Consider the following 26,984-nt stretch of genomic DNA (forward strand, 5'->3'; position numbering starts at 1 on the left):
GGCCTCTCTGCAGCCACTGCGCTCCTCGCACGCGGATCCCCCTCTCCAGCCCTTCTTCCCCCTCCCCCCGGCAGTGGCGGTTGGTCGCGCGCAGTCGTCCCTCTCCCACCCCCTTCGCTAACGAGCGGGCTCCAGGCCCTCTGGGATTGGCTGCGCCTGAGTGCATTTTCTCTCAGCCTCTCTGATTGGCTGCAGGGCACGCGGGATCTGGGCTCCGATTGGCTAGGTCAGAGCGCCTGCGCGGCGGGGTTCTCGGTCGCCAGCCATTCCTGGGGAGGACTGCCGGTGGGTCAGACGTTTCGCCTGTCGCTGGAGGAGAGGTCCAGGCTCTCCGGGAAGGCTGCGGCGGCGGCAAAATGAAGATATTCGTGGGAAATGTCGATGGGGCGGATACGACGCCGGAGGAGCTGGCAGCTCTCTTTGCGCCCTACGGCACGGTCATGAGCTGCGCCGTCATGAAACAGTTCGCCTTCGTGCACATGCGCGAGAACGCGGGCGCGCTGCGCGCCATCGAGGCCCTGCATGGCCACGAGCTGCGGCCGGGGCGCGCGCTCGTGGTGGAGATGTCGCGCCCACGGCCTCTTAACACTTGGAAGATATTCGTGGGCAATGTATCGGCTGCGTGCACGAGCCAGGAATTGCGCAGCCTCTTCGAGCGCCGCGGACGCGTCATCGAGTGTGACGTGGTGAAAGGTAATGTGGAGGCGGGCGCGCGGGCGCGGGCGCGCTCGGGGCACTCTGCTTGTTAGCCACGCCCCTTTCCCGGGGGTCGGTCACTGCGCGGTTGGCGGTGGGGGCTGGGAGAAGTCCGCGGGAGTGAGGCCGGAGGTGTTGGGGGCGCGTTGGGTAGAGCCACCCTCCTCCCGTGCGGTCCAGGCACCATTAACCAAATGGGAGGAAGCGGCTCTGGGTGGGTGCGGCGGCCACTGTGAGCCGAGCTGCGGGGCCGGGGACGCGCCTGAGAGACTTGGGAGGGTACCGGGGGCGCGCCTTCCACTGGGCTCCTGGGCCTGGCACCGAGCGGAAATTGGGAAGTGACGGGCACAAGCCGGATCATGGAGCGGGGAAGATTTCGCCACTTCCCCACTTCCTCTTCAGAAGTCTGTCAGAGCAAGGGAAAAGGGAAAAGGTGGGGGCTGAACCCCACCCCCCCCAAGGCCACCGTCGTGTTCCCTCTCGATGAATGCTCCCGAGCGGAAGGTAACGGGGCCCTTGGAAGTTTCTTGGGCTGGGATTTTTTAGTATTGTGTGGCGTGGGTCTACTGATGGGTATAGTTACTCGTGGGTACAGGAGGGGCCCCTTCCTAACCACTTTGGCCTTTCAGTATTGTTAGGTGGGTAAGGCGTGGCAATTCTGTGCTTTCCAACTCCCTCAAACTTTTTTTTTCCCTTTGGGATCGATTTTACATCTATAAACTGGAAACCCCGACTTTTCGCATGTGGACGAAGGCTTGTTTTATGAAACGGCCTCTTCTGAGCAGCTACCTGGTCAAGCCGGTGCCCTAGGGCGGTATCCTTTTAGAAACTTGGTGATTTTGCAAGGGGGCACACTCTGAGGGGGACGTGGGGACTTAATAGTCATCTTTGCTTGCTTGAGTAGTCTAATTGTCAGGGTAGATCCCTAGTTTTTCTTCGAGAAGAATATATCACCATAATTTAGGCCTGATCTCCTTTTTGGGACTTAGTTGACTTTTTTCATAGTCTGGGTTCTTATCTCTAAGCTCTTTCTTTTTTGTTGGCAAGATTTGGAGGTATAGCCCTGTGTACGTGGCCAGTTTCTGTTCCACTTGGGAACAGATGAGAGTTAACTTTGCCTTGCTGTCTTCAGGGATGCAACCTGGGAGTGAGTATCTGATCCCTTGCTCCCGGTGTTGGATTCATAGCTGCTCATACCCTGTGTGAGAAGTTTTGAGGATAGTAAATAAATTTGGGAGCAGGTGCTTATTCATTTCCACCAAGATACATCTTTTGGGTCATTCCTTATCCTTTCCGTAACTGGGGGAAGTGTGAGGGTTGCAGTCTCCACCACTAGGAGTAATTCCTTCTTCTGCATTAATAACTGCATTTTGTTTTCCTCAACTCAGGCTATGCAAATGATGACTATCTGGAATCAGGCTTTCCTTCTGGGTGCTCTGATGAGGCAGGCTGTATGGTGCATGAATTTTTGCTTTTATTTAGAGTGAAAGAGTGGGAAGGGCATCAGATTGGGCCCCTGGCCAGGAAATGTATATGACTCATTATGAGAGTTCTGTGTTTGATTGACCTATTACATTTATTTGTGTGGTTCTCAGACAAGGTGGCTACTAGATTGGGAGTCTAGAAACTTGCATCTGAGGGGACAGTCTCTATGGAACTCATTGGTCAAGAAGCCTCCTTTGGGTTGGTAGAGAAAGCTAAAAATTTGCCTGAATTCGCTTGGGACTGACACCAAGTGACAGTGGGGGGGTGGAGTGAAGTGTGTAACTGTATGTGGTTTTTAGAGCTCCTGATTGTTTCTTTGTGAGAGTTAAGAGTGAAAGTTTTGGGCATTTTGTCCCTTTGCGAACATTTGATTGGCAGAGATGCACTGATTTCCTTAGGGAGTGGTGGTTAGTTGTTGTTTGTAGTTATGCTGATATGTAAGAGAGTGCCTGATAATATTTTGAGGTAAAGGACTGTGGTAAAGATTTGAGGATCATATTCTCCACTGATGCCTTTCTGTTTGGAGTGAAGGAAAATGAAGTTTTTAAGTTGGGAATGTAGTAGAAGAGACTTGGCTCTGGCTCTATAAATAGCTTATTTCTTGGTCTGGGAATGGGCACTTGATTGAGTCATCTTGTGTTGGTTGTCAGGTCTTTGAAAAGCACAGAAGCTTGGCATTGCACAGGACAGCCAGTTCCATTTTATTTCACAGGGGGAATAAAGTAGTTGCTTGGTTCCAGGAGCTTAGATATGATTTGTAGAGTAAAAATTTCCATAGCAACAGCAGATTGTAACCACTCTCCACAGCTACATTCTGTTGGGTGTTCAAGGATGAAGTCTGAGAGTTGCTGACAGCTTTAGGAACCATTTAGATTTCATGAGAAGTCTGAAAGGCAGAATAGGAAACTGTTTCCTCTCCTTTGTTGTGGGTGGCCATTCTTTCCTCCTACATACAGCTCTGTAGTTTCAAATTAGAATTTTTTACTCTTCTGAGAATAGGAAAATCCATTTTTCTGGATTCTCTTAACTTTGGTACTGGAGGAATTGTGATGTCACCAGACCATTAGGATAGCTCTGTAAATCATTGCCTGCTAGTCCCTTTAAATGCGATGGATTTCCTTCAGGGGTCACCGTTTCCTTGAACTACCTCTCCAGGCGGGTGGGTCCCTGGAGTTTTCTAGATCTTTGGTTTTTCTTTATTGTCCTAGGAGTAGTTAGGTTCCTGGGCATCTTTGGAAGGGCTAGATCTGGGTTTAGCTGCTCACTGTGATAAGGGTTAGTTAGCCCTCATGTGATGGAGTCAGCTGGACAACCTATTCGCACTTCCCGCCAGTATCAGGCTTAGAAACTCTCCGATATAAATTGGATATAATTCTTTTTATCAGCTATATAGCTTATCTGTGGGTCATTCAATTGTACACATGAAATCTCAATTTTCAAGTTTCACAAGTTGGTCTCTTAATAAAACCCAGCTGAGTAGGGAGTAGGTAATGTGACGTCCTATTGCTCTTGTAAACCCATTGAAAGTTTTTGTTGGGTGTTTTTTCCTAGCTTATTCCAGTCCTAGGAATTTGTGGATAGGTTAACCAGGAATATAGTATGGTTCCTTAATATTCCCTCATAGTGCCTGAAAGGTTTTTTTTTAATTCCCTTTAATCTGCCTACACTCTTGCTTTCTGCTTGCCATTGCATTCTCCTGGTAGTAGGGTCAGCTCAGCCTTTGCTTTAAAAGAGATCTGGGACCACCAGCATTGATTTTTAGCTCACTGTACCCAAACTGGAGGTGAGAGATGAGAGGACAGTTCTGGTGCCCTGTGGCTAGGCCGAAAGGAACGCTTTTCACGTTTCGCAATTGGGAAGAATCAGGTTCTGGCCATAAGGGTGTGAAGACAGAGTTGTGATAGTTCATTTTGTTCCTTTATCGTCTCTGGCTAGTTCCAAATTTGCATTTACAGACGACATTGTATCTCTTGTGTTTTATTAGAGATGAAAGATCATATCTGTAGGGAACTAAGCCTGTGGTTATTCCTAGGCTTGAATAATTATCATGATTTTTATCATTATATAGCTATTCATACTTTACAAGGCATTTTTATCATCTCATTTGAATCTTCTAACTCTGAGGTGGGTAGGACAGATTGTCAGATGGAGAAATAAATTGTAAGTTCCGTAAGAACTTACAGCAAGTCAGTGAACTGGATCTTCAGCTGAGGCATTTTAGCGCCTAGCCCCAGGATTCCTTTTGCTATACCACACTTCTGACTTCTACCTGTTGATTATTTTTATTCTTACTTGTATGGGAGTCAAGTTGGTGGCATTGCCTTACGTCCAGGAGAATGGCTTGCTTTATAGGAACAGCTAGAGAGGGCATCCCAGTATGAAAGTTTCTAGAAATTTAGGACACTTGTTTAGAGGCCATTTAAAGGGATTTTTTATCAAGGATGGAACCTTAGTAATTTCATCTAGGTAATTCATTTCCTAAAGTGATGTAAGAGAGATGGGGTCCTGGTGCTTGGACTTTAAAAGTAGCCACAGGTCCAGATGGGGTTAAGTGCATGGCCTTACTTACCACCAGCATGACCTTTTTCATTGTTCTTCAGATTCTGCTTGCACCATTGTGGTTTGTGAGTTTGGATGTGAACAAGAATTTCTTCCTATTACTTCCTTTCCTAAAGTTTTCTTGTTCTATACGGTAGACGAGTAGGACTTTGAGATCAACATCCTGTCTTAGAGGCTTTCCTACCACAGCTCATTTAGGACTGAATGAGGACCTGAGGGGTAACCTGCTTGGCAGAGCCTGCTAGCTGCGGTAGTTGCAGCTTCTTGCTGTGAAGCTGAGAAACCAAATCTTTTCTGTGAACAGAAGCCCAAGGGGTAAGGAATACTTCTGTCTCTTGATGAGTAACCTCTGATGTAATGTAGCCTGGGGGTGGGGGGCGTGTGTGTGCCTTGGGCCTGAACTCAGCCAGGAGGCTCAGTTTCCATTCCCACATCTTACTGGCTTACGTGAGGTCCAGCTTCTCCCCTTCTAAGCTTAAATGTCTAGTCTTAATACACAATCCTGCCTTACACATTGACTTCTCAGGGGTAGACTGGTGTAGTGAAGAGGCATGGAGAGCTGGGATTCTGTTCCTGGGTCTGACACATGGTTTTGTGGCAAGCCATATAAATTCTCTGAGTGTGTTTGCCCACCTGTAAAATGGGGATAATTATCCTTTGCTCTGCCTGCCTCCTGGGATTGTTGTGAGGCCCAAATGAGGTCCTGTGCATGGAAGTGCTTTGAAAACTGGGAAGTACTGTGGGAAAAGGGGAGATCATACTGGAGGAATTTCATGGACTGTGCATTGCAGTGTAGCTCTCCTGCCTTAATTGGACCCTGGGCTGAGACATGGGTCATTCCAAGACATAAGTGGTCATTTCCAGTGTTTGAGAGTTAAGCCTCAAAGGTGAACAGTAGTGTTTGGTTATCTTGGGATAGACAATACTGAATAATCGAGTGATCCAGGAATGCTTTCTGCTTTTTGTCTGCTCGTTTATACTTACAGGAGATGTGAAGATTTTTATCCTGTGTTGCTGTTCATCTTTGCTCTTTCTTCTCTCACCAGGAAGTTGGGTGAGGTGGCAGGGGGAACGGGGAGAATGGGAAGAAAGCCATAGACAAAGCTGCCTGCTTGGGACAGTCAGAAGCTTTGTTGTATGGGAGCCACATTTTATGACCTACTCCTGGAGAGGAGGGTTTGGAGGCCTGGAGGTAGCTGGCAACAGCTGGGTGCTGTTGGTGTGTCCAGTTTGGGACCCATCAGGTAGCATGCCCCGCCCCCCTAATTGCTAACCCTCTGTCTGCTGCTTTATCAGACTACGCGTTTGTTCACATGGAGAAGGAAGCAGATGCCAAAGCCGCCATCGCGCAGCTCAACGGCAAAGAAGTGAAGGGCAAGCGCATCAACGTGGAACTCTCAACCAAGGGTCAGAAGAAGGGGCCTGGCCTGGCTATCCAGTCTGGGGACAAGACCAAGAAACCAGGGGCTGGGGATACGGCATTCCCCGGAACTGGTGGCTTCTCTGCCACCTTCGACTACCAGCAGGCTTTTGGCAACAGCACTGGTGGCTTTGATGGGCAAGCCCGTCAGCCCACACCACCCTTCTTTGGTCGCGACCGCAGCCCCCTGCGCCGTTCACCTCCCCGAGCCTCGTATGTGGCTCCTCTGACGGCCCAGCCAGCCACCTACCGGGCCCAGCCCTCAGTGTCACTGGGCGCTGCCTACAGGGCCCAGCCTTCTGCCTCTTTGGGTGTCGGTTATCGGACTCAGCCCATGACAGCCCAGGCAGCCTCTTACCGCGCTCAGCCCTCTGTTTCCCTTGGGGCCCCATACAGGGGCCAGCTGGCTAGCCCTAGCTCCCAGTCTGCTGCAGCTTCCTCGCTTGGTCCGTATGGTGGAGCCCAGCCCTCGGCTTCGGCCCTCTCCTCCTATGGGGGTCAGCCAGCTGCGGCTTCTTCGCTCAACTCCTATGGGGCTCAGGGCTCCTCCCTTGCCTCCTATGGTAACCAGCCATCCTCTTATGGGGCGCAGGCTGCCTCTTCCTATGGGGTTCGTGCGGCTGCCTCCTCCTACAACACCCAGGGAGCAGCTTCCTCCCTAGGCTCCTATGGGGCCCAGGCAGCCTCCTATGGGGCCCAGTCTGCAGCCTCTTCACTAGCTTATGGGGCCCAGGCAGCTTCTTACAGTGCCCAGCCTTCGGCCTCTTATAATGCCCAGTCTGCCCCATACGCTGCACAACAGGCTGCTTCCTATTCTTCCCAACCTGCTGCCTATGTGGCACAACCAGCTACAGCTGCTGCTTATGCTAGCCAGCCAGCTGCGTATGCTGCACAAGCCACTACCCCAATGGCTGGCTCCTATGGGGCCCAGCCAGTTGTTCAGACCCAGCTGAATAGTTATGGGGCTCAAGCATCAATGGGCCTGTCAGGCTCGTATGGGGCTCAGTCAGCTGCTGCGGCCACTGGCTCCTATGGTGCTGCAGCCGCCTATGGGGCCCAACCTTCTGCCACCCTGGCAGCTCCTTACCGCACTCAATCATCAGCCTCATTGGCTGCTTCCTATGCTGCACAGCAGCATCCTCAGGCTGCTGCCTCCTACCGTGGCCAGCCGGGCAATGCCTACGATGGGGCAGGTCAGCCGTCTGCAGCCTACCTGTCCATGTCCCAGGGGGCCGTTGCCAACGCCAACAGCACCCCGCCGCCCTATGAGCGTACGCGCCTCTCCCCACCCCGGGCCAGCTACGACGATCCGTACAAAAAGGCTGTCGCCATGTCGAAAAGGTACTGTATGCCCCCCCGCCTCTGCCCCCAGCTGGGGCTCAGGGCAAGGGGCTGAGGTTGGCATGGGAGGGAAACTGGAGCCATCGGCCCCTCCCTTGGTCTTCTCTACTCCTGTGGGATGTCCAGAAGCCGAGGGGGGTGATGTCTGTGAACTTGCCTGGTCACCAGGGTTCAGGTGGAGCATAGTGCTCAGACTGGGGTGGTATCAGCTAGTCAGGCTGGGAAAAGTGTCACCTGTCAAGGCTAGCCCAAGTGCTATTGGAGCTACTGCCTGCAAGATTGTGGCCCATAGTCTTTCCCACTGTCTGAAGGATCCTTAAGCCTGTTACGTGGTTGTCCTGGCCTTTGGTGGGGGTGGGTTTGAAAGAGTAGTCCCTTTGGCAGTCACTGGCTGAAGGCAGGGTGTATGTGGTGCGTCCACTCTTTGGGAAGTTGGGGACCTTGCTTTCGTCCGCCGTTCTGTTGGTAAACAACCAAGGTCTTTCTCTGCAGGGCCCAAGGGTGGGGATAGTTTGTCTGTGGTTTGGGAATGCAGACCAGAATCCACCTTGGCCAGTTCAGAAGGGAGGTCTTCAGTGGTGGGCTTGGTTTCCCACTGAGTTGGACCAGGGTTGATTTCTTGCCCTGGATAGGATGTTGAGCCTTCTGACAAAATCTTGTTTGTTGGAGACCAATCTGATTACACCCTCCCTATCCCCATTGGCATCTCCCCTGTGCCCACCTGGAGCCCTCCCCTCAATTGTCTCATTCACCAACTGTCTTCTTCTCTCGACTAGGTATGGTTCCGACCGGCGTTTAGCCGAGCTCTCTGATTACCGCCGTTTATCAGAGTCGCAGCTTTCGTTCCGCCGCTCGCCGACAAAGTCCTCGCTGGATTACCGTCGCCTGCCCGATGCCCATTCCGATTACGCACGCTATTCGGGCTCCTATAATGATTACCTGCGGGCAGCTCAGATGCACTCTGGCTACCAGCGTCGCATGTAGGGCCATCCTGGGACAGGGCTCCACAGGGAGGGAAGGAGAGGAGAGGTGGGGTAGGGTGCAGACCCAGGTTGTAACCACTGGCCCATACCTCTCCTGTTTGCGGTTTTTCATCCCCTCTACCATGTGGGCCTTCCCCAGGAGACGATCCTTTTGAGTGTTCGGCAGTAACCTACTTTATTCCTTCGCCTCAGCAGCAAATCTTGCTACTGGCTCTAGGTCTGCGGTTCCCCTCTCCCCTGCCTCCCATCTCCCCAGGATGGGAATTTCTTTTATGTTTTTATTTTTTTCCTGGCTCCCTTTTATTTTTGTGCGCGATATTTAAGGTCGTCTGGATGGGGAAGCAACCTGCAGCTGAGGTCGGCGGCGCCTTTTTCTTTTTAGATGTGAGGGAGGCCAGGAAGGGGGTTAGCTTAACCATTTCCTATGCGCCAAGCTGTGCCAGTTGTCCAGGGGGCCCTGACTTTGTCCCTCTATAGACTGTGTTGAGACTGAGTTCCTGTTGGGACAGTTGGTTGGTATATGTCCAGATCCCTACTGACCCCTGATGTTCTAGCTGATGCTGTGCAGCACAGTCCACTTCCCCATCTCCCCAAGTAGGTGGTGTTAGAAAACCTTAATTTTTTTTCCCTTTTGTATGGACTACAAATAAAACTTGGGGCGATTTGCAGTTTGGAAACCTGGTTGTCATTGTCTTGATTGCACTCAGTTTCAGAGAAGGCAGTTTGACATCCAGGAAGACATGACAACTAAAGGGAGGGTGGCCAGAGAACCCAGGGCAGATGAGGAAAGGGGTTTGAATGTAGGAATTAGAATGATTTCCCTGCTGCCAGAGGGATTTAACCCATCGTCGTTCTGCTAGTCTGCCATCTCTAGGACTGGAGAGTCTGGCCCAAGTTGCTTCAGCTTGAGTTAATCACACCAAAATGCAGTAAATTTACTGCCCATTTTCCTTGCCTGTGCTTGACTATTTTCCTTGACTTGTTTCCAGTTCAGGAAAATCCTGGGCTCCAGCAGGGTGGTTCTGGGGTTTGGCTTCTCAAGTGAGAAGTGGGGAATGGGTGACTTTGGTGCTTATGAGGCTAGTAGGTCCTTCAGGCAGTGGGCTCCAGTGAGTACTGGGGCTGGCACCTGGGAAGGAGCCAGTAGTTGGGGTGGGGGGTCATGTCACTGTCTGGTAATGCCCTGTGGTTGGGACAGTTGGAAGCCGGTATGGGGGATTCTGGCTATAGACCTGGTATTTCGCATGTCGAACATCAGCACGGAGTGTCCTTCCTGCGTCCTGCCAAACCCTGTCGTCATAGTCACCTGAGACTCAAATTGCCTATCTCCATTTGTTAGGGTTTCCAGATGTTTTCTTGTTGGGTTTATATTTGCAGGTGTTATGATAGACTCCAGGAAGGGGGAGGGGTGCAAGCATGACCAAATAGGGATGCTGGGATAGGCTGAGGAATTGATTGTTTATACTTTCATTCTGGGACTAGGGGTTCAGAGGACCTGGGCACAAAATAAGACAATTCCAGCCATGGACAAGATAGAGGCTTGGGCTTTATGATGGGTGAATGAAAGACTGGTTGGGTAGGGTGGTGACAGGAAACTGACATTCCTTTGGGAAAGGGGGCTTTATAAATTTGGGAGTCTGTTGGGGCAAGGTGATTTTGGAGGGGGGGGGGTCAGTCAAATGGAGTTCAGGTGGGTTCTCTTCTGCTTCCTTCACTGGTTTCTTGTGAACTTCCCTGTGACAGAGTAGTTTGCCCCAGGTGTTCTCTTCCCTCTGCCCAGTGGGCAAAAGCATATGGTCTTTGTTTAACTGTGAGCTCCTATTTGTGGATGCAAACTGGGGGTAATCTCAGGGGTACTGAGGCCATAGCGCCCTTCCTTGCTTTTCTTTCTGCTCACTACTTTGCCTTCAGGTGCTTTGCTGCTCCTTTTCATTTGTTTGCAGGACTGGGAGGAGGGCAAATTTGATAGGTTTTTTGTTACTTTTCTGCAGTGAGGGTGGGGTAATCTCAGGGCCACGCTAACAGGCTTAGCTCTGGTTATTTCCCTGGAAAATCAAGGGTTGGTTAATTGTAGTGCTGTGATTGTGGCCTGCGTATTTGTAATTACTTCTTTCATTGTCAGTGGCTTTCTGTCATCTTCCTCTCCAGTGAGGGTTCTGCCACTGTCCCAATCCCATGGTTCCTATGAAAAATAGCCTAATGTGCTCTCGGGGCCAGTGCTGATATTTCTTTATTGCAGCCCAAGTTCTTCAGAGTGACCTGGCCTAGATGATCACTCTGCTTACTATCTTCAGGTCCTGATGCCCTTGTTGCCGCTGCTGCCAGGCTTCTCATTTAAGCTAGAAGGAGCTAAAGCTAAATCATTTGTCATTTTCCTCTTTCTTGCAGATCGTTTTAAAATTCCCTCCCTCTGTAAATTATGCCACCTGTGTTAATTCTATAGCCCACTCTTCATACTTTGCTTTTTGTGGATTTCTGATTTCCAGGGTCCTATAACTTGGAGACGGTTGGGTTGAGTGAATGGGAGGATAGACATTTAATGTGTGTTTTGGGAGAGGCGGGTGGGAATATGCGCCCCCAGTGTCCTTCAGATCTTTGCTCTTCTGATCTATCACCTCTATAACTTGACCTTCATTGGAGAAGCTTTAGATGGTTTATTCCTGGAACAAGACTGTGTAAAGACTTCTCCCCTCTTCAGCCTCTTCTCTTCTGCGGTTTGGACCTTGTTTCAGATTCTGTCTGGGGTAGGCCTGGGGCCCCATCCCTTGTACTGGAGGTAACGGGACTATCACTGAGTGGTCAGCCTCCATGGGTAGGCTGCCTTTCTAGTCCTGCCCATCAGTTAAGCTCTGCCAAAGTCTGTGCGCAGACTGTTGGTTCTGCAGTCATTTTGTCCTGTCAAGCCAAGTAAGCTGACTATAATGTGGGATGACTAAGGTCATAATGAAAATTAATTTCCTAGATTTATGGACTAGTATGTAATGTAATAGGAGCTTGGGTAATAAAGAAGATAAGATGGATATGATAGGTGGAAAATTCTTATTCACCTAAACTTCTATAGGAACCTTTAAAAAGATCATAAAGGGTAGAATCTAGTTTTCCAGGAAGAAAAAGTTATTAATAAATGATTTCAAGTCTAGCTGTAAATCATTAGAAATATTGCGTGTCTGTAGTACTGGAAATACAGTGTTCAGGTAGCTGAGCCCTTGGGCTGATCTTGGGAAATCGATGGTCGGGGCAGGACCTACCTCGATGAACTAGTTAGAGTTAATAAGCAACGCTAGGGAAGTGACAGGTAAGGAAGGAGAGGGTGGGGCAGCCCCACGAGAGAAAACTGTGGAGATGGGATTTGTTTGATTTGAAAACTGACTTGGTACAGAGAGAATTACTGAGGGTGCTGGCTCTAAAATCAGGCTTCCTGACTTTGAATCCCGGTTCTGCCACTTATCTGGGTGATGTTGGACATGTCAGGAATTCTACCTAAGTTTTTTCATCTGTGAGATAGGGAAAATCGTTAACATCTATTGGACACATGCTAAGCATTGTTAAAAGTGCTTTTCATATATTTCATTTTACCTTCATTGCAACTCAAACGTATTAGGTACTTTTTTTTTTTTTTTTTTTTTTTTTGCGGTACGTGGGCCTCTCACTGTTGTGGCCTCTCCCATTGCGGAGCACAGGCTCCGGACGCGCAGGCTCAGCTGCCATGGCTCACCGGCCCAGCCGCTCCGTGGCATGTGGGATCTTCCTGGACCGGGGCACGAACCCGTGTCCCTTGCGTCGGCAGGCGGACTCTCAACCACTGCACCACCAGGGAGGCCTGTATTAGGTACTTTTAAACCTATTTTGGAAATTGAGGCTGTAGGTTAAGTAACTTCTGAAGATCACATGGCTAGAAAGTAGTGGATCAAGGAATTGAACCAGCCATTTTGAACCATCCAGGACTGTTGGAGCAAATAACATGTAGCAGATGTAGAGCCTCATATATAATCACTGCTCATTAAATGCTAGCCATGTCAGAAATAAGGAGTTAGAACATTCTGGGGAGATTGGGACTGCGTAGGGGAGCACACAGCTGAGCAAAGGACTTTGGGTGTAGGTGTAAGTACAACACGTATGAGTAACAGTGAAGAAGGGGGATTTCTGTAATGCGTTGTACCTAGGTGTGATGTAGGCCACTGGACCATACCAGTTTGGGCCACCTCCAGTGTCAGACAACAGTGTCATGTCCTGGGGGTCAGATTCCCCTAGGTATGGAGAAGAAAGGTATGGAGTAGGGGCCCTGCACAGACATTAAGGGGAGGCTTAGAGTGTGTAGCTGGCAGTGCCATTGGAGGCTTAGGAAGCTTGCTGACTGGCCTAGTGGCTCCCTCTGAACATCCCTGGAGATGACTGGTTTTTAATTTGAGCCCTTACTATACCAGTAACTCATTTCTGGATTAGGAGCCAGAGTTATTAGGTATATAAGTTGTATACATTCCTAAGAGTGTGAAAGGGTTTGAAACAAATAGATTGCTTATTCACATTTGAGTGGTCTACCCTGACAACAGTGTTTCCCCCTGAATTTGGATTTGTTCCTCATTTCCCTTTCAAGAGTCCAGGCTCCAGCCTCTTTCATCTCTTCAAGATGTGGATCCAGAACATATTTATGCTTGGCCCTGACAGAAAGGCTAGATGACTTTGGACAAGTTGCTTTATCTTTTAATTTAGAGGCTTGGTAACCTGATCAGAAGAATCACCAAAGTGGCCATTTTCAGTGTTCCAGACAAGGTGCCTTTAAAACATCCGATTCTCTGTAGTTGGTGTGGTAAGGTAGAGGGTTTGGACCAGATATCCTTAATTTAAAAACCTTTAATTTTTAAGTATTTTGGTAAAATACAGTTGGGTAAATGAACATCAGTATGGAGACACTGGAGCTACAAATCTCCCTACCTAAAGCTTCATCTTGCAGCATTTGTCAAACGTAATCCTGGTGATCAGAAGCTGTAGCATAAGTTACCCCTGGCTTTTGGGCTTTTTATGTTTGAGGGAGACTGGAAAGTATACTAGGTGATAAGAGCAAAAGGGCTTATTTTTAGTACTAAGTGTCCATGTTCTTAAGCTGATACTGCAAATCCAAAGTCATTTCTCTCCTCTTGGTTATCAAGAATTTAACTCGTGTTATCTATTTGTTAAGTTAGTCAACAAATATTATTTGAGTGCTTACCATGTGCCAGGGGCAGTTTTAACACAGGGTAATAGTAGACAAGAAAAGGTCCTTGCCCCTGTAGAACAAGTATTTGCTGGGGGCAGGGGGTGGGAGGGAGTCAGAAAATGAACGAACAAATAGGATTTCAAGTGGTGGTAAGTATTTGGAAAAACAACATGGAGTCATGGGATAGAGTTCCAAGGTGTAGCGTTGGAGTGGGGGGCTGTGTTTAGATGGGGTGGCCAGTGAAGGACCTGGAGAAAAAATATTTCAGTCTGAATGAGCTTGGGACAAAGGGGCCAGTGTGCTGGAGCATAGTTGGGGGTGGGGTGTGTTAGGGATGGGGGTGGGAGAATTGTTAGAGAGATTGGGAGATTCTGGCAACAACCAGATTGGGTAGTGTGAATTGAAACTTTTCCAGTTGCCATGGGTTTTAATTTAAAAAGCAGGGGAATGATTTAATGTGGTTTACTCAGTTGGATGAGCTTGCAAAATGAAACAAATGTAACTGGACCTAGAGGGCTTTCCGAAGGTAAACCAAGAATATTATTAGATCAGGGGGTGGGTGTGGGTGGTGGTCTGCAGACTGGCCTGAACTGTGATCCCGAGAAGATTTCTATTCCCAGTTTTTCCCCTTTGGACTTGGAGAGATTCCTAGCTTCATAGAGTACGCTGATCTCATATGCTTTGGTATTTTGGAAGAAAGTTTTATCTCCAAGGCTATTAGGACAAAAATTTTGGAAGAACAAAGGAGCTGAAAGGATTTCTATACCAGATGTGTTTCCGATCCTGCGCACATGGAGTTGTGACCACCTTCCGATGCAGGGCCCCTCCAGAGGGCACACTTGCAGCTAACATGCAGTTTGGTTTTCTTCATCACTGATCCTTTGGCCTTTATTCAGAGCCGCAGTGTCAGCATCAGGATCCACAATGAAAATGGACCAAGATTAGTGACCACTACATTTGTAAATGTGACATTTTTAGATTCCTGCCTTTTCCCACCCTAGAATAAATTCTTGACCAATTCCCCGTTTGATTTCTGAGTCACGTCAGGTTTTATATCTATTTCCATAACTTTGACTTCACCTTTCTCTTTGTGATCCCCACCCCGTTTGGGGGGGCTGCTTTGAACGGTTGTATGTTCTGCTTTTGTCATCTTCACTCCTGATGATCCCTTTCCTCACTGCTTTTATCATGTTTTAAGTTCTTCCATCCCCCTTTTTAAACTCCCTCTTCAAAAGCTGCCTTGCAAAAGGGTCCTTGCTTGTTCAGTGAATTATGGGATTATGTGAAGAAGCCAAAGGATGATAAAAAAAAAATGTGATGAGGGAAGCTGGACCCTCTGGAGAATGCTGTTTTGGTCGTGTTTTGCTTATAGCTGGTTGTGACTTAGGCTCTTCCCTCTAAGGTCGGTTCTAGGAGTTTAAACCTACAGCTCTGGCTGATGGCGCCCAATAAAATAAAACAAAAAACTTTGCTGCTCTAGTTTTTTCTCAGGGCGGGGTGGGGGTGTATGCGCAATCTCCACGGTCACACAGAAGCCTTTTCTTCATCTTGGACCCCGGGAGGCTGGTTCCTCGAAGGAACTTGTCTCTTCGGCGCCTCCTGAGTAATGCAGCCCTCAACCGAGCCGACGTCGGGGCCTTTATACCCTAATTGAAGCTGAGCCCGTTAACCGTTTTCAGAGTTCCTTTCACCACCTATGAAAGTAGTTTCAATGTGGGGGTAGCTCCGGGACTCGCAGGGCGCCAGTGCGGATTCTTGGCCAAAGGAGGAGGTTGGTTTCTTCAGGTGGGGAAGCTTTGCTATTTTTCTTACCTGGCTTCTGGGTCTGCGTAAGCTACCGCCCGCAGCACCCTGGCTTCGAGGGGGATGGCGTGTGGGAGATTAGAGGGAGAAGTGTGGGGTAGAAGGCAAAGTGGAGCGCACGTGGAGTAGCGAAATGTGGAAGCTTAACAAAGTTGGCGCCATGAAGCTGAAGACCGCCACACCGGATCCCTACCTCGCTCCGCCTAATGGCGGGCGGAACCCCGCCAGCGAAGCCCACGTTGGTAGTTCCTCCCTCACGCCGACCTTCCATCCAATCAGTGACCTCGGTTTGTCGAGAGAGGTGCTCATTGGCTTTCGTATAAACTCTTTGGGGTTACTGACGTTTCCACCTCTTCCAGGCCTCAGGTAATTGGCGTTCGTGGTAACCAATCAGGAAGAGGATCTACGGGAATGCCTGCCTTTTATTTTATTGAACGACCAATCCGGTGGTAGGTTCACCTCCCCCTCTCTACCCAGAGTCACTGCTGCAGCCGCCGCCATTTTAGCGTTTTGTCAGAAGCGTCCGCGCCGCGAGGAAGAGCCCCTGCTGCTTTTCGTGCGGGTGAGAGACTCCGAGCCCCTTCACTGTCTTTTTTTTTTGCCCTGTTAAATCTCACGACTTGGGCTTTAGGGGTATCCTAGGGTGGTCCCGGCCTCCGCACCCGTCACCGAGAGCCGACCTCGGTGCTCGGCGTTGCGCGGTAAGCCTCAAGCAGCCCTTCCCCCACGACCTCCCCCGAGAATACCTTGCTTTTTTTCCCCACCTTGCCCTCTATCCGACTTTGCTGGGCTTACTGCCTCGAGGCTTTTACCGAGATAACCGCGCTTCCGTTAGACTTAGGAATTACATCTCCGTTTCGAGAATTTTTGAAGCCCCGAGACACTCGTCTGGCCGGCCGATGCGGCTCAAGGCCCCTTCTCCGGCCATGCATTTCTCCAATTCTCCAGGAGCTCGTAGGACGGCACCCCGAGAGAGGCGTTCCCCGCTCCAGCACTTCCTGTACTCTCTGAACGCCTCGCTATCCAGCTTAAGTCACGGGTTCACTGCTCCCAAAGGAAACCCTAAAACGTAACTATTATAAGGTCCTTTTTTCAGGAAATGGCTAATTCTTCGGTTACGAGAGGAAGAGCCAGTTCATAATTTCAGTCGGTCCAGCCAGACAAGTAGTTAGACCTTTGTTTTCTGAGTGTCTTCTTTTGTTTTTGGCGGCGGAGCCGCCGCGTGGCTTGCGGGATCTTAGTTCCCCGACCAGGGATTGAACCCGGGCCCTCAGCAGTGAAAGCGTGGAGTCCTAACCGGGCCTCCAGGGAATTTGCCGTCTGTTTAGTAGGTAGAAAGCCCAGTACCCCCAGGGCTGCATTTATGCCCCGCTTTCATTTGCGTTCCCGTTTCAAACTATTCAGCTCTTACCAAACCCTTTGTCTGTGTCTGCTGAGGATCTGTATCACAGATGCTTTCTCCTTTTTGTAGGTCCTATAGCTGGAATTGTAGCGGGCCTCCTTATTCCCACTTCCCTTTGATTATTATCTGGGGGTGTGCGTGTGGGGCGTCTGAGGGGGGGGGGGAACTGGAAGTACTTGCCAGACCCAAAGGAGATGGCAGTATTGGGTTTTTTTTTTTTTTTTAACTGACGTGGGCTTGAGGTCTTTTGTTAGAAATTTCATTTTTTCTCGCCCAGGCTGTGTCCGAGATGGTGAAGCTGTTCATTGGAAACCTGCCCCGGGAGGCCACAGAGCAGGAGATCCGCTCACTCTTCGAGCAGTATGGGAAGGTGCTGGAGTGTGACATCATTAAGAACTACGGCTTTGTGCACATAGAGGACAAGACGGCGGCCGAGGATGCCATACGCAACCTGCACCACTACAAGCTGCACGGGGTGAACATCAACGTGGAAGCCAGCAAGAATAAGAGCAAAACATCCACAAAGTTGCATGTAGGCAACATCAGTCCTACTTGTACCAACAAGGAGCTTCGGGCCAAGTTTGAGGAGTATGGTCCAGTCATTGAATGTGACATCGTGAAAGATTATGCCTTTGTACACATGGAGCGGGCAGAGGATGCAGTGGAGGCCATCAGGGGCCTTGACAACACAGAGTTTCAAGGTGAACCACCCTCTTTGGGAAGAGGGCTGAACACAAGGTTTTGTGTAGAAAATAGGCTGGATAGGAGGGGTCTGGGATAGAGATAGAGATACAGCTGTTGGTTGGCTGATGGTGAGGATTAAGTGTGGGTGATGGGCTTAAATGGAGAATGCATGGGATTTAGAGGCTTTACCTCAGGCAAATCAAGTCTGGGAGAAGAACCACTTGGCATTAGTTTGGAACCCCTGGGCTTTTTGCCTATTAGTGCAGAAATCCTTTCCTCTGAAGATTTCTTCAGTTGTTTTGTCTTTTTTTGCGGGGTGGGGGGGGTAGTAGAGCACCTAACAGTGTTTCACTCTGAAATTTATTGCCTCAGCACCCCATGTGTTATTTTGTATGTGGAAGGACCTGGCAAAAGCTGGCTTAAGCCGCACGTTTAGGAGCAAAATATCTGTGAAGCTCCCCCACCTCATCCCAATTCATGGCTTCTCAGTAAATATAATTTGTCGTTAAACAAGTTTTTAGAGAACTAATGTCTTTAAATTGGTATAGCTCTTACTGCTTTTCTGTTACGCTTGCACCAAGAGGTTCGGTTTGGAGGACGAGGGCACTCTAGAACTGAAGGCTAATTTCAGGAGTTTCTGAGGAGAAGGTATTGGGACTTGGGGGACGATAATGGCAAAGCCGTTTCACTGGTTTGAGGAGTGAGCTCTAACGTCCTTGGTGAATAGAGCACTTAGATGGGTGTTAACCTTGGAGCCTTGACTAGATTAATAGTGTGCCTGGAAGGCAGCATGAGTGATGCTGTGGATAGACATTTTATTTTCTTGGTTTAAGATACAAGCTCCTGTGGCAAGGGTGGCAGTTGTGAAGGGGGTGGTAACCATGGTGAGTTGCTAACTCTGCTCTTCGTCCACCCACTTCGGGTTCCCAGTGTCAAAACCAGAAAAGAGCCTTTTCCCCTTCAGTGTAACTGCTTCTAAGTTATGGAGTATTCCCACAACTCCTTGTTAACATTTTTAATCTATGTTCCAACTTTTTTCAGCCCGAACAAGGTAGTGGCTGCTGCTTCTCCTGAGCACTCCTCTTGTTAAGAGTCATTTCGGCTATCTTTGATGTTTACTTAAATTGGACCTTCTTAGACCTGAAAGTCTGATCATCATTTCCCCCAAGTTAATGGTGCCCTGTGTCATGGGTATTGCTGTGCATGATTAAAGAAAAATGTCACAGGTCTCTCAGGTCTGGTTTTCCATTTTTAATTGGTAAGTTGAGAATTATTTTGTGTCAACAACTTAATTGGGAGCAAAGGCTGCTCTGGTGGAGGGTTTATGATATCTAATTTTTGGATACTCTTCTACACTTTAACCAGTCATAGAAGAGGTGGTGGTGTCTCCTTGTAACAGTTAACACATGTAAGGGAAGGATATTGTGAACTGATACAGGACACATCATACTTAGAGCATAACTCTTGGTATCTGAACTCTAGGCTCTCTGATGTTTAGTTGTTTTTGCTGTTTTCCTTACTGTTAGTCATTCTCCTTAGCACTGTCTAGTACAGTTCTATGTGTATATAGAGTAGCAGTATTTATTATGGTGGTCCTTTCAGTTTCTCAGTGTTGGGGATATTCTTTTTATTGTTTGCCCATTTAAGGAACATCCATTTTAGATACTTTTAAAGACTTAGTTGCTTTTTCTGACTTTGGAATTTTTTCTGGCAAATCTTTAGGTCAGGACATTTATTAATGACCTTTATGTCTTGAAGGGACATGGTTGGTTCCTTGGTTGCCCTTATTTTCTCTGGTTTTGTTAGGTGCCAAAGTGGCCACTTGGACAAATGCGAGGGGCACGGGTTAGCACTTAAATAAGCACTTTAGTACTTAATTGCACATCTTAGCTTTTCACTGGCAACCTACACTTATCAGATAAAATGTTTAAACCGGGACTTTTTTTTTTTGATATTTTGGTCCTTCCCTTTTCCCTTTTTTTTTTTTTTTTCTTTTTTTCTTTTTGCGGTATGTGGGCCTCTCACTGTTGTGGCCTCTCCCGCTGCGGAGCACAGGCTCCGGACGCGCAGGCCCAGCGGCCATGGCTCACGGGCCCAGCCGCTCCGCGGCATGTGGGATCCTCCCAGACCGGGGCACGAACCCGCGTCCCCTGCATCGGCAGGCGGACTCTCAACCACTGCGCCACCAGGGAGGCCCCCTTTTCCCTTTTTTAGTCTTCTAGAACCTAACTTTAATTTTGTAAGTGAAATTGTATATTTACCATTTTCTATAATGTTAGTTGAGTAGATGACCTATCTGTTAACTCCCCTGGTTCTAAGCATTCACTTCTTCGCCATCTGCATGCTTGGGTGCATGATAGCCATTTGTATTGGAAAGGTTTTGCTGGAGTTTTGCTTACTATTAAAATGGTAGATCATGTTAGGTGGAAACTGCTTCTGTGAAAAGGTTTAAAACTTAAACTTCTTCATTTCCAGAATACAAATTGTAATTTTCAGCAAAAACTAGTATGAAGTGCATGTTCTTAGGATCTTAGATCTTTAAAGGAGGAAAAGTACTTTAATCTTGCTAACATGAACAGTTTGATACACTAACATTATTGGTCATTCTCCACTTTTTTCATCCCCTCTTTTCTTCCACATTTTTCATAATACTCTTTCTGAAAATTCAGGCATCTTGTGAACTGCCTGCCCTGTTTTGTTTGACCCCCTGTTATAAGGGGTCACTAAATATTGTAAAGAATCCCTGTTAGAATGAATATCAGAACTAACAATTTAAAGGACCCAGTTTAGGGGGAAGGCAGTCCTTCAACTCGTATTTCACTCCTTTTCCCCCATTCATGAGTGTTTTTCCCAAAAGCCTTGAAACTTGCCTACCGCACTCAGCCACGGATCAAGTCTGGATTACTATCAATGGTAACTTTAGAGTCCTGCTCTATTCTCTTTGATTTTGGGGTGGTGTGGGGGACAGGCCTTTGCATTCTCCTGCTTACTGAATTCAGGAGTCTTAATAGTGAAGACTGGAGGTGTCAGAATGTTGTGGAGCACTATTATTGTGGTTTCTTTTGACATTGGGCCACCGTTCAGAGTAGTTATTGTCCACAGTTACTTGGCAAAGGATGAAATGCCTATTTTTGAGCGAGAGTAGTTTCTTTCTTAAGCGTTAAACTGGTGTTAGAGCTGAAACATTTCTTCATTTAATTGATCTTTGCCTGAAATCAGGTCATTATACTGAATTTATACTGGACGTTTAAAAAAAAAATCTTTAAAATGGCAACGAATCTTGCATTAGAGTTGTCTAGGTAAAGCCATTGCTATGACCAGTGTCTGGGGTAGGGGCTGGGGCTATGACTAAGAGTGATAGCAACCCTTCTTGCGTCTGTTTCTTCAAGGCAAACGAATGCACGTGCAGTTGTCCACCAGCCGGCTTAGGACTGCGCCCGGGATGGGAGACCAGAGCGGCTGCTATCGGTGCGGGAAAGAGGGGCACTGGTCCAAAGAGTGTCCGGTAGATCGTTCGGGCCGAGTGGCAGACTTTACCGAGCAATATAATGAGCAATATGGAGCAGTGCGTACACCTTACGCCATGAGCTATGGGGATTCATTGTATTACAACAACGCGTACGGAGCGCTCGATGCCTACTACAAGCGCTGCCGTGCTGCCCGGTCCTATGAGGCAGTGGCTGCTGCAGCTGCCTCTGCGTATAATTACGCAGAGCAGACCCTGTCCCAGCTGCCACAAGTCCAGAATACAGCCATGGCCAGTCACCTCACCTCCACCTCTCTCGATCCCTACGATAGACACCTGTTGCCGACTTCAGGAGCTGCTGCTGCTACAGCTGCTGCTGCTGCAGCAGCCGCTGCTGCTGTTACTGCAGCTTCCACTTCATATTACGGGCGCGATCGGAGCCCCCTGCGTCGCGGCCCAGTCCCCACTGTTGGAGAGGGCTACGGTTACGGGCATGAGAGTGAGTTGTCCCAAGCTTCGGCGGCCGCGCGGAATTCCCTGTACGACATGGCTCGGTATGAGCGGGAGCAGTATGCGGATCGGGCGCGGTATTCCGCCTTTTAAAGCTTGAGGTGAGAGCGGTGGGGTGTCCCTTATTCTGGTTTTGCCATCCCTCCTGCAGCCTAAAGGCTCCAGTTAGGCTGCCCTGCTTGCTTGCTTTTGCAGGGTTAGGGTAAGGTTGCTAATGGTTCAGAGGATAGGGAGAAGTCCTAACTACTTTCTGAAATATATAAACATCCTTATCCCTCATGGCTGTTTTTCCAGGGCTCCTAGTCCTGGGAGTCAATCTGATTCCATTTGTGCCTGGAAAAGCAAACAGTGGTGTGATGAATCTTGGGTCACACCTGTGTGCTGTAATTGAACCAAACCTGGAAACCAGACATTCAGACCCAGGTGTGCCGTTTCTCAGAGCCTTCGTTGAAATTCCTAGGTGTGTGACATTACTAAGGTCTGCAAGGTTCCTGTTCTGCTTCATGCTGTGTGAAAGGTCTGATGGTAAGTTGGGGCAGAGAGGAGTAGAAAAAGATATCTTTCAACTTAAAAAGTTGATTTCAGCAAGGAGTCTGGGGCATAGACTCAAATTCAACTTCTCTGCTCAGTTCACATTCATTCCCTGAGCTGAATAGAATGCCTACCCCATTGCTTTATCTTTGAATCTGTCCTGTAAGAGCCCGTTTACTTTGTTCAGTTTTGTTTTTAAACTGTCCCCACAGTATTAGATTTGACATTCTCTCCACTTCTTTAAGGTATATAATAACGTAAATATGTGCGCACCCTGTTAATTCTACTCTTCAGTAATATTGAAATCCAAGGTTGGGAGCTCTGCCTTAAGCACATCACTCCCTTCATCTTCCCACCAGCTATGAGCATTTAACACTCTTGAACCACCAGCTCTACCTTGAGTCCTCTGGCTTTTTCCTATACAGTTTGAGCCTCATGATCCATTTGGCTCTACTTGAGTGTATTTTCTTCTGATGCTTGCCAGCTTTGGGCTCTAGGTGTTTGAGATTGCTGTTGTATTAAAGGGTGTTTCACAACACCCTTTGTCTGGAGTAGCTCCCATTGTGTCCCAGACATTACCATTGATCTGTAATCCTGTAGTAACAGGGTGGGTGATACTGTCATCTTTTCCATTAGGGCAGAAGGTATGTGACTTGCCCAGGGTTATTGGATAGGAAATCACTGATAAGGCTGGAGAAGAAACTTGAGTGACCTGATGTGTAGCTTACACATGCCCTCCAGTACGTTCTTTTATTTTCTTCCCTAGGCAGAGTTGGATGCCCTCAGGTCTTAAAGCTTGTTCAGTTAATGCCACTTTTTCCTAGACCTTAAACGGTTTTTAACTTGTAAATCCAAGATTCAAACATACTTTTTACTGCGGAGAGCTAAGAGCTAATTGGAACCTTTCCCTTTTTCCTGCCCTCCAATGACAGTTTGTAAATGTGGAATTGCCTTCTCTGAGGAATGCTAATGTGCTAACATCAAGAGAAATGCAATGTCTGTCTACCCTCGTGAAAGAAAATTTGCTATTTAGTTTAGAGAAAGGCCAGTCTGGGATTGCTTGACCCTTCCCAGTTACTGTCTGGCCTTCAAGCTCTTTTCACTTTTAGAGATTATTATGATACTATGGATGGATACAAGTAAACGTAAAAGGAGTGTCAAGTTACCGTACTTTGTAAAGATGTTCTTTGAAGTGTAAGTGGGAAAGCCCTTGTGAGCTTTGCTGTAAAGCCCCTGTATTGTGCTCTCTTTCAGGTGGGATGTGTGTGGGCTGAAATTCCGAGCTGCGGTTGTGCATGAGAATACACCCTTCGTGGTACCCCATCTCCCGGGACGTTCTCAGCTCTGTGCGTTCAGTCCCCCAGGAACCGTGGACCTTAATTTACCTTGTTAAGTTCAGACCACCTCTTCTTTCCTCTCTCCTGCCCATTTCCCTGTTCTTTCTGTCCTTCAATACTTCTGTAGCTTCCCATCATGTTCTGTTCTCCCAGCAGGCCTCATTGTGTGCAGAAACTGGTGGGGGTTGTGCTGTATCCCCACCTCCTGCTTCCAGTGGGTGTTGTGAGAGTGTCACTGCTCCTGAGTCTTTTTGACCCAAAGGCTTATGGCAGATAGACACATAGCGTTGGATCACTTTTTTCTTTCCGGTGAAATAAATGGTTTTTCAACTTAGGGAATGTGTGCTTTGAGAGAGTTCTTACTTGGGCTTGTGTCTGGGTTCTTTATTTATCCCTGGAAGAGAAGGGGAGGGTATAAAGTTTGACATTCAGTTCTGGGTGAACATCACTGCAGTTACTTTCTTTATTGTAGATAGGATTTATAGGTGCCAAAGGTAAAAGAAGGCTTATATTAGAAGAACCCAGGCAAGCAGGCTTACTCCATTAAAGACTTTCTCTCATACACCTTTGTTATAAAACCATCAACTTACTAGGAGTTGTGAGATGTGGGACTTTTCCCTGCTTGAGAAACAATTGTCACCCCCCCCCCCTTACTACTACCATTCCAACCACCCAGTCAATCAGTACATCTAGTTTGACTTACTTTCCAAGGAAGAGGTCTAGAATAAGGAAGGGTTTGAGGGAACAGGAGGTCAGTTTTCACTTCATGCCATATGGAAAACTAAGTTGTGGCTCCAACAGCATTCTGCTATTTTCCTAGGCCGGTAAGCAACACCTTTTGATGCAGTTCACCATCTGTTTGTACAGTTTTGCCAAAATCCAAAGAATTCCTCAGTGGCCCCACTAGTACCTCGTTTCCTTTAGAATGATAGGCACAGAAGAAGGACCCAGAAGTGAGCTTTAGGTTATTTAACAACAAGGATGGGGGGTGAGTACAGGGAAGAGCCACTGCTGCTTAGTTCCATGCTTTTATCAAAACAGACTGTCTTGGAGATGTTTTTTGTCTGTACCTTCTTGCTCCAGTTGTAACATATATATATGTTGTGGGGTTGTGTCTGGTTAGGGCATTTCCCAGCATCATTCAACAAATACTCAGCACCTACTGTATGCCGGGCATTATGCTTTTAGGAGAGGTGGGGTGTGGTAATGGGAGATAAGAAAAAGGAGCTGATTTTTAGTTGGGTAGTCAGATTTTCCTACTTAATGTTTCTGTCTAGTTCATAGATGGCTGAGATGGGGATAACAGTACAACTTGTAATTTATTGGTTGTTTGTTCTCTGAAACCCTGTGAGAGCTGTTTTATGTGTTAATCTCCCAGCCACCATTTTGCTGAATATGGAAGTTATCTTTGGTGAGAGGTCAAATGGTAAAGACAACAGTTCTGGGAAAACTGTTGGTGGAGTTGGGATTAGGGGTGGGAAGAGTTTTTGACTCCTACAGATAAGTGATCAACAAAGAAGATTATGACTAATACCTAGGCTAGGTCCTTGCATTTGTCTTCATCTTCCCTGGCTAGCTTGGTTTTCTGCCACTGCCACTTAGAGGGTTTTCCTGATTTGGTTCCTTTTTTCCGCCAGAGATGGACCCATTACTGATCAGCACTGATGAACATACCCCTTGGTCCGATGGGTGGGGGTTGGCAAGTTTCAAAAGATGGGGACTAGCAGTGTTCACTGATTCAACAACTAAAAATTTTGAGTGATACTCTGCAAGGTACTGTTTTAGGTCTAGATCTGGAGCTTAAGTTCTAAGAGAGGGAGACTAATGTCAAATAGAGCATTTAGATGGGAATGGTCAATGAAGGTGATGACGTGTCACAGTGGTTTAAATATGGGGGTAATATATTTTTGCATGATAAAGCATTCTCCCTCTGAGAGCATGATCTCACTGTAACAGACAACCTGAGTTTTTCATGACTGCCAGAATCTGGGCTGGTTTAATGCTGTATTCCTACTGTAGTGGTTTTTTTGTTTTTGTTTTTTTTAATTACTGTTGAAAGGAAAAACACTGTTATGAGCAGTGGGAAAATAGTTCTAAAACTTTAAAAAGGCGTTTTGAAATGATTGAATTCGTTGATATTTCAACATTACATTTTTTGAAATTATTTTTGTGTGAGTTTCCAATCAAATGTATCTCTTGAGTTGAGGCCACATGGTCTGCCCTGTGTCATTGACAAAGTTATACTGCTAACGCTTAGCCTCAGGAGTTGTACAGTAGTTTTTTAAGAGTGATGCTTTAATACACTAGCTTTCTGTAGCCTTCCACTTTTTTTTTTTTTTTTTTTTGGCTGCGCTGCATGTCTTGTGGGATCTTAGTTTCGCACCAGGGGATTGAACCCGTGCCCTCAGCAGTGAAAGCACTGAGTCCTAACCACCGGACAGCCAGGGAATTCCCGTGTAGCCTTCCACTTTTCGTTCCGTTGAGTAAACTGGTTAGCATCCACCTGAGAGCTTGCTTTGCACATTGTGAAGTACTCACTGGTTACCTACTACGTGTAAGTACCATGTGGAGAATAAAGATGATTAGGTGCCTGTCCTTACTTTGCCTACACAGGCAGCTTTCTGCGTAGGCAATTTGGGTGTGCAAATAACTGGTATATATGTTAGGTGGAGATAGGAATGGTTACACCATTGTGTTGTGATGGCGTCTGGCCAAGCCCGATTCTGGATGAGTCAGAGGACTTAGGAGGGCAGTTTTCAGGATGATAACTGATTTGGTGTTAGATTAACTTTCACTTAAAAGTCATCCACACACCCTCAAAATTGGGGTTGACTTGGAATGCTAAATTAAACCAGGCTTATTATCCCAGAGCGACATCAGCAATAAGCTAGACTCTAGCGGGATGGAGTAGTGAGAGGTAGACTATTTGCATTGTGGTATTAAATGCTGGTGCAAATTACTGAAGTAAAGTTTGCTTAGTACTGGAATTCTCCATGTGGTCTCATGCGGAGGCAAACGGAAGTCCCAGAAATGATGGCAATGGGAAGTCCCAGGACTGCTTTTCTCCTTTGGCTTGGAGAACAGTACTCTAGGTTGCAGCAAGGGAAAGTTGAGTTCTAGAATGGAATGACTCAAAGACTGATTTTAAAACTTAACCATATTTGAGTATCTTGAGGAAATTTTGGTTCATTTGAAGAGTTAGCTCAATTGCTGATAAGAAAATAGAAAATAAATGAAAAAATGTAAATGCTAATTCCAGAGTAAATAAAAGCTCATAAAATATAATTAGGGGCTCCACCGAGTCATAATCATGGCAGCATGATTTATATATTTAATAAAATAATTGTCATCTAAATTGGGAGAATAGGGAAGTGTGGATGGGTAAGTAATGAGGTGTGTAAGAGCAAAACTCAAAATTTCATAATAGAAATCAATAGATAGGGACTTTCCCGGCTTCCAACGCGGGGGCCCTGGGTTCGATCCATGGTCAGGGAACTAGATCCTGCACGACACAACTAAAAAAAAAAAAAATCCCGCATGCCACAACGAAGATCCCGTACACAGCAGTGAAGA

At 47.4% G+C, this 26,984-nt stretch overlaps 1 protein-coding gene across 7 annotated transcripts; it reads left to right on the forward strand.

Annotated features, from left to right (window-relative positions):
* The first annotated feature begins 246 nt into the window (after nucleotides 1-246).
* On the forward strand, nucleotides 247-23,745 carry LOC308620174 (RNA-binding protein 14). 7 transcript variants are annotated; one of them, XR_014016294.1, is made up of 5 exons: nucleotides 15,850-16,043; nucleotides 17,161-17,584; nucleotides 20,957-21,644; nucleotides 21,838-22,068; nucleotides 23,329-23,745. XR_014016294.1 is itself a non-coding variant. In XM_081239543.1 (4 exons), the coding sequence occupies exons 2-3, from the start codon at nucleotides 17,173-17,175 to the stop codon at nucleotides 21,634-21,636; spliced, it is 1,092 nt and encodes a 363-aa protein (XP_081095669.1). In that variant the 5' UTR covers nucleotides 15,850-16,043; nucleotides 17,161-17,172; the 3' UTR covers nucleotides 21,637-21,644; nucleotides 23,329-23,745. The 7 variants fall into 7 exon arrangements, 6 of the variants coding, with proteins under 6 accessions (XP_081095667.1, XP_081095672.1, XP_081095668.1 ...); XM_081239543.1 differs by lacking the exon at nucleotides 21,838-22,068; XM_081239544.1 differs by lacking the exons at nucleotides 15,850-16,043; nucleotides 21,838-22,068 and adding an exon at nucleotides 16,079-16,182.
* Nucleotides 23,746-26,984: the final 3,239 nt, after the last annotated feature.

Source organism: Mesoplodon bidens (genome assembly GCF_964165515.1).
Source record: "Mesoplodon bidens genome assembly, chromosome: 7".
In the NCBI taxonomy this organism is placed as follows: Eukaryota; Metazoa; Chordata; class Mammalia; order Artiodactyla; family Ziphiidae; genus Mesoplodon; species Mesoplodon bidens.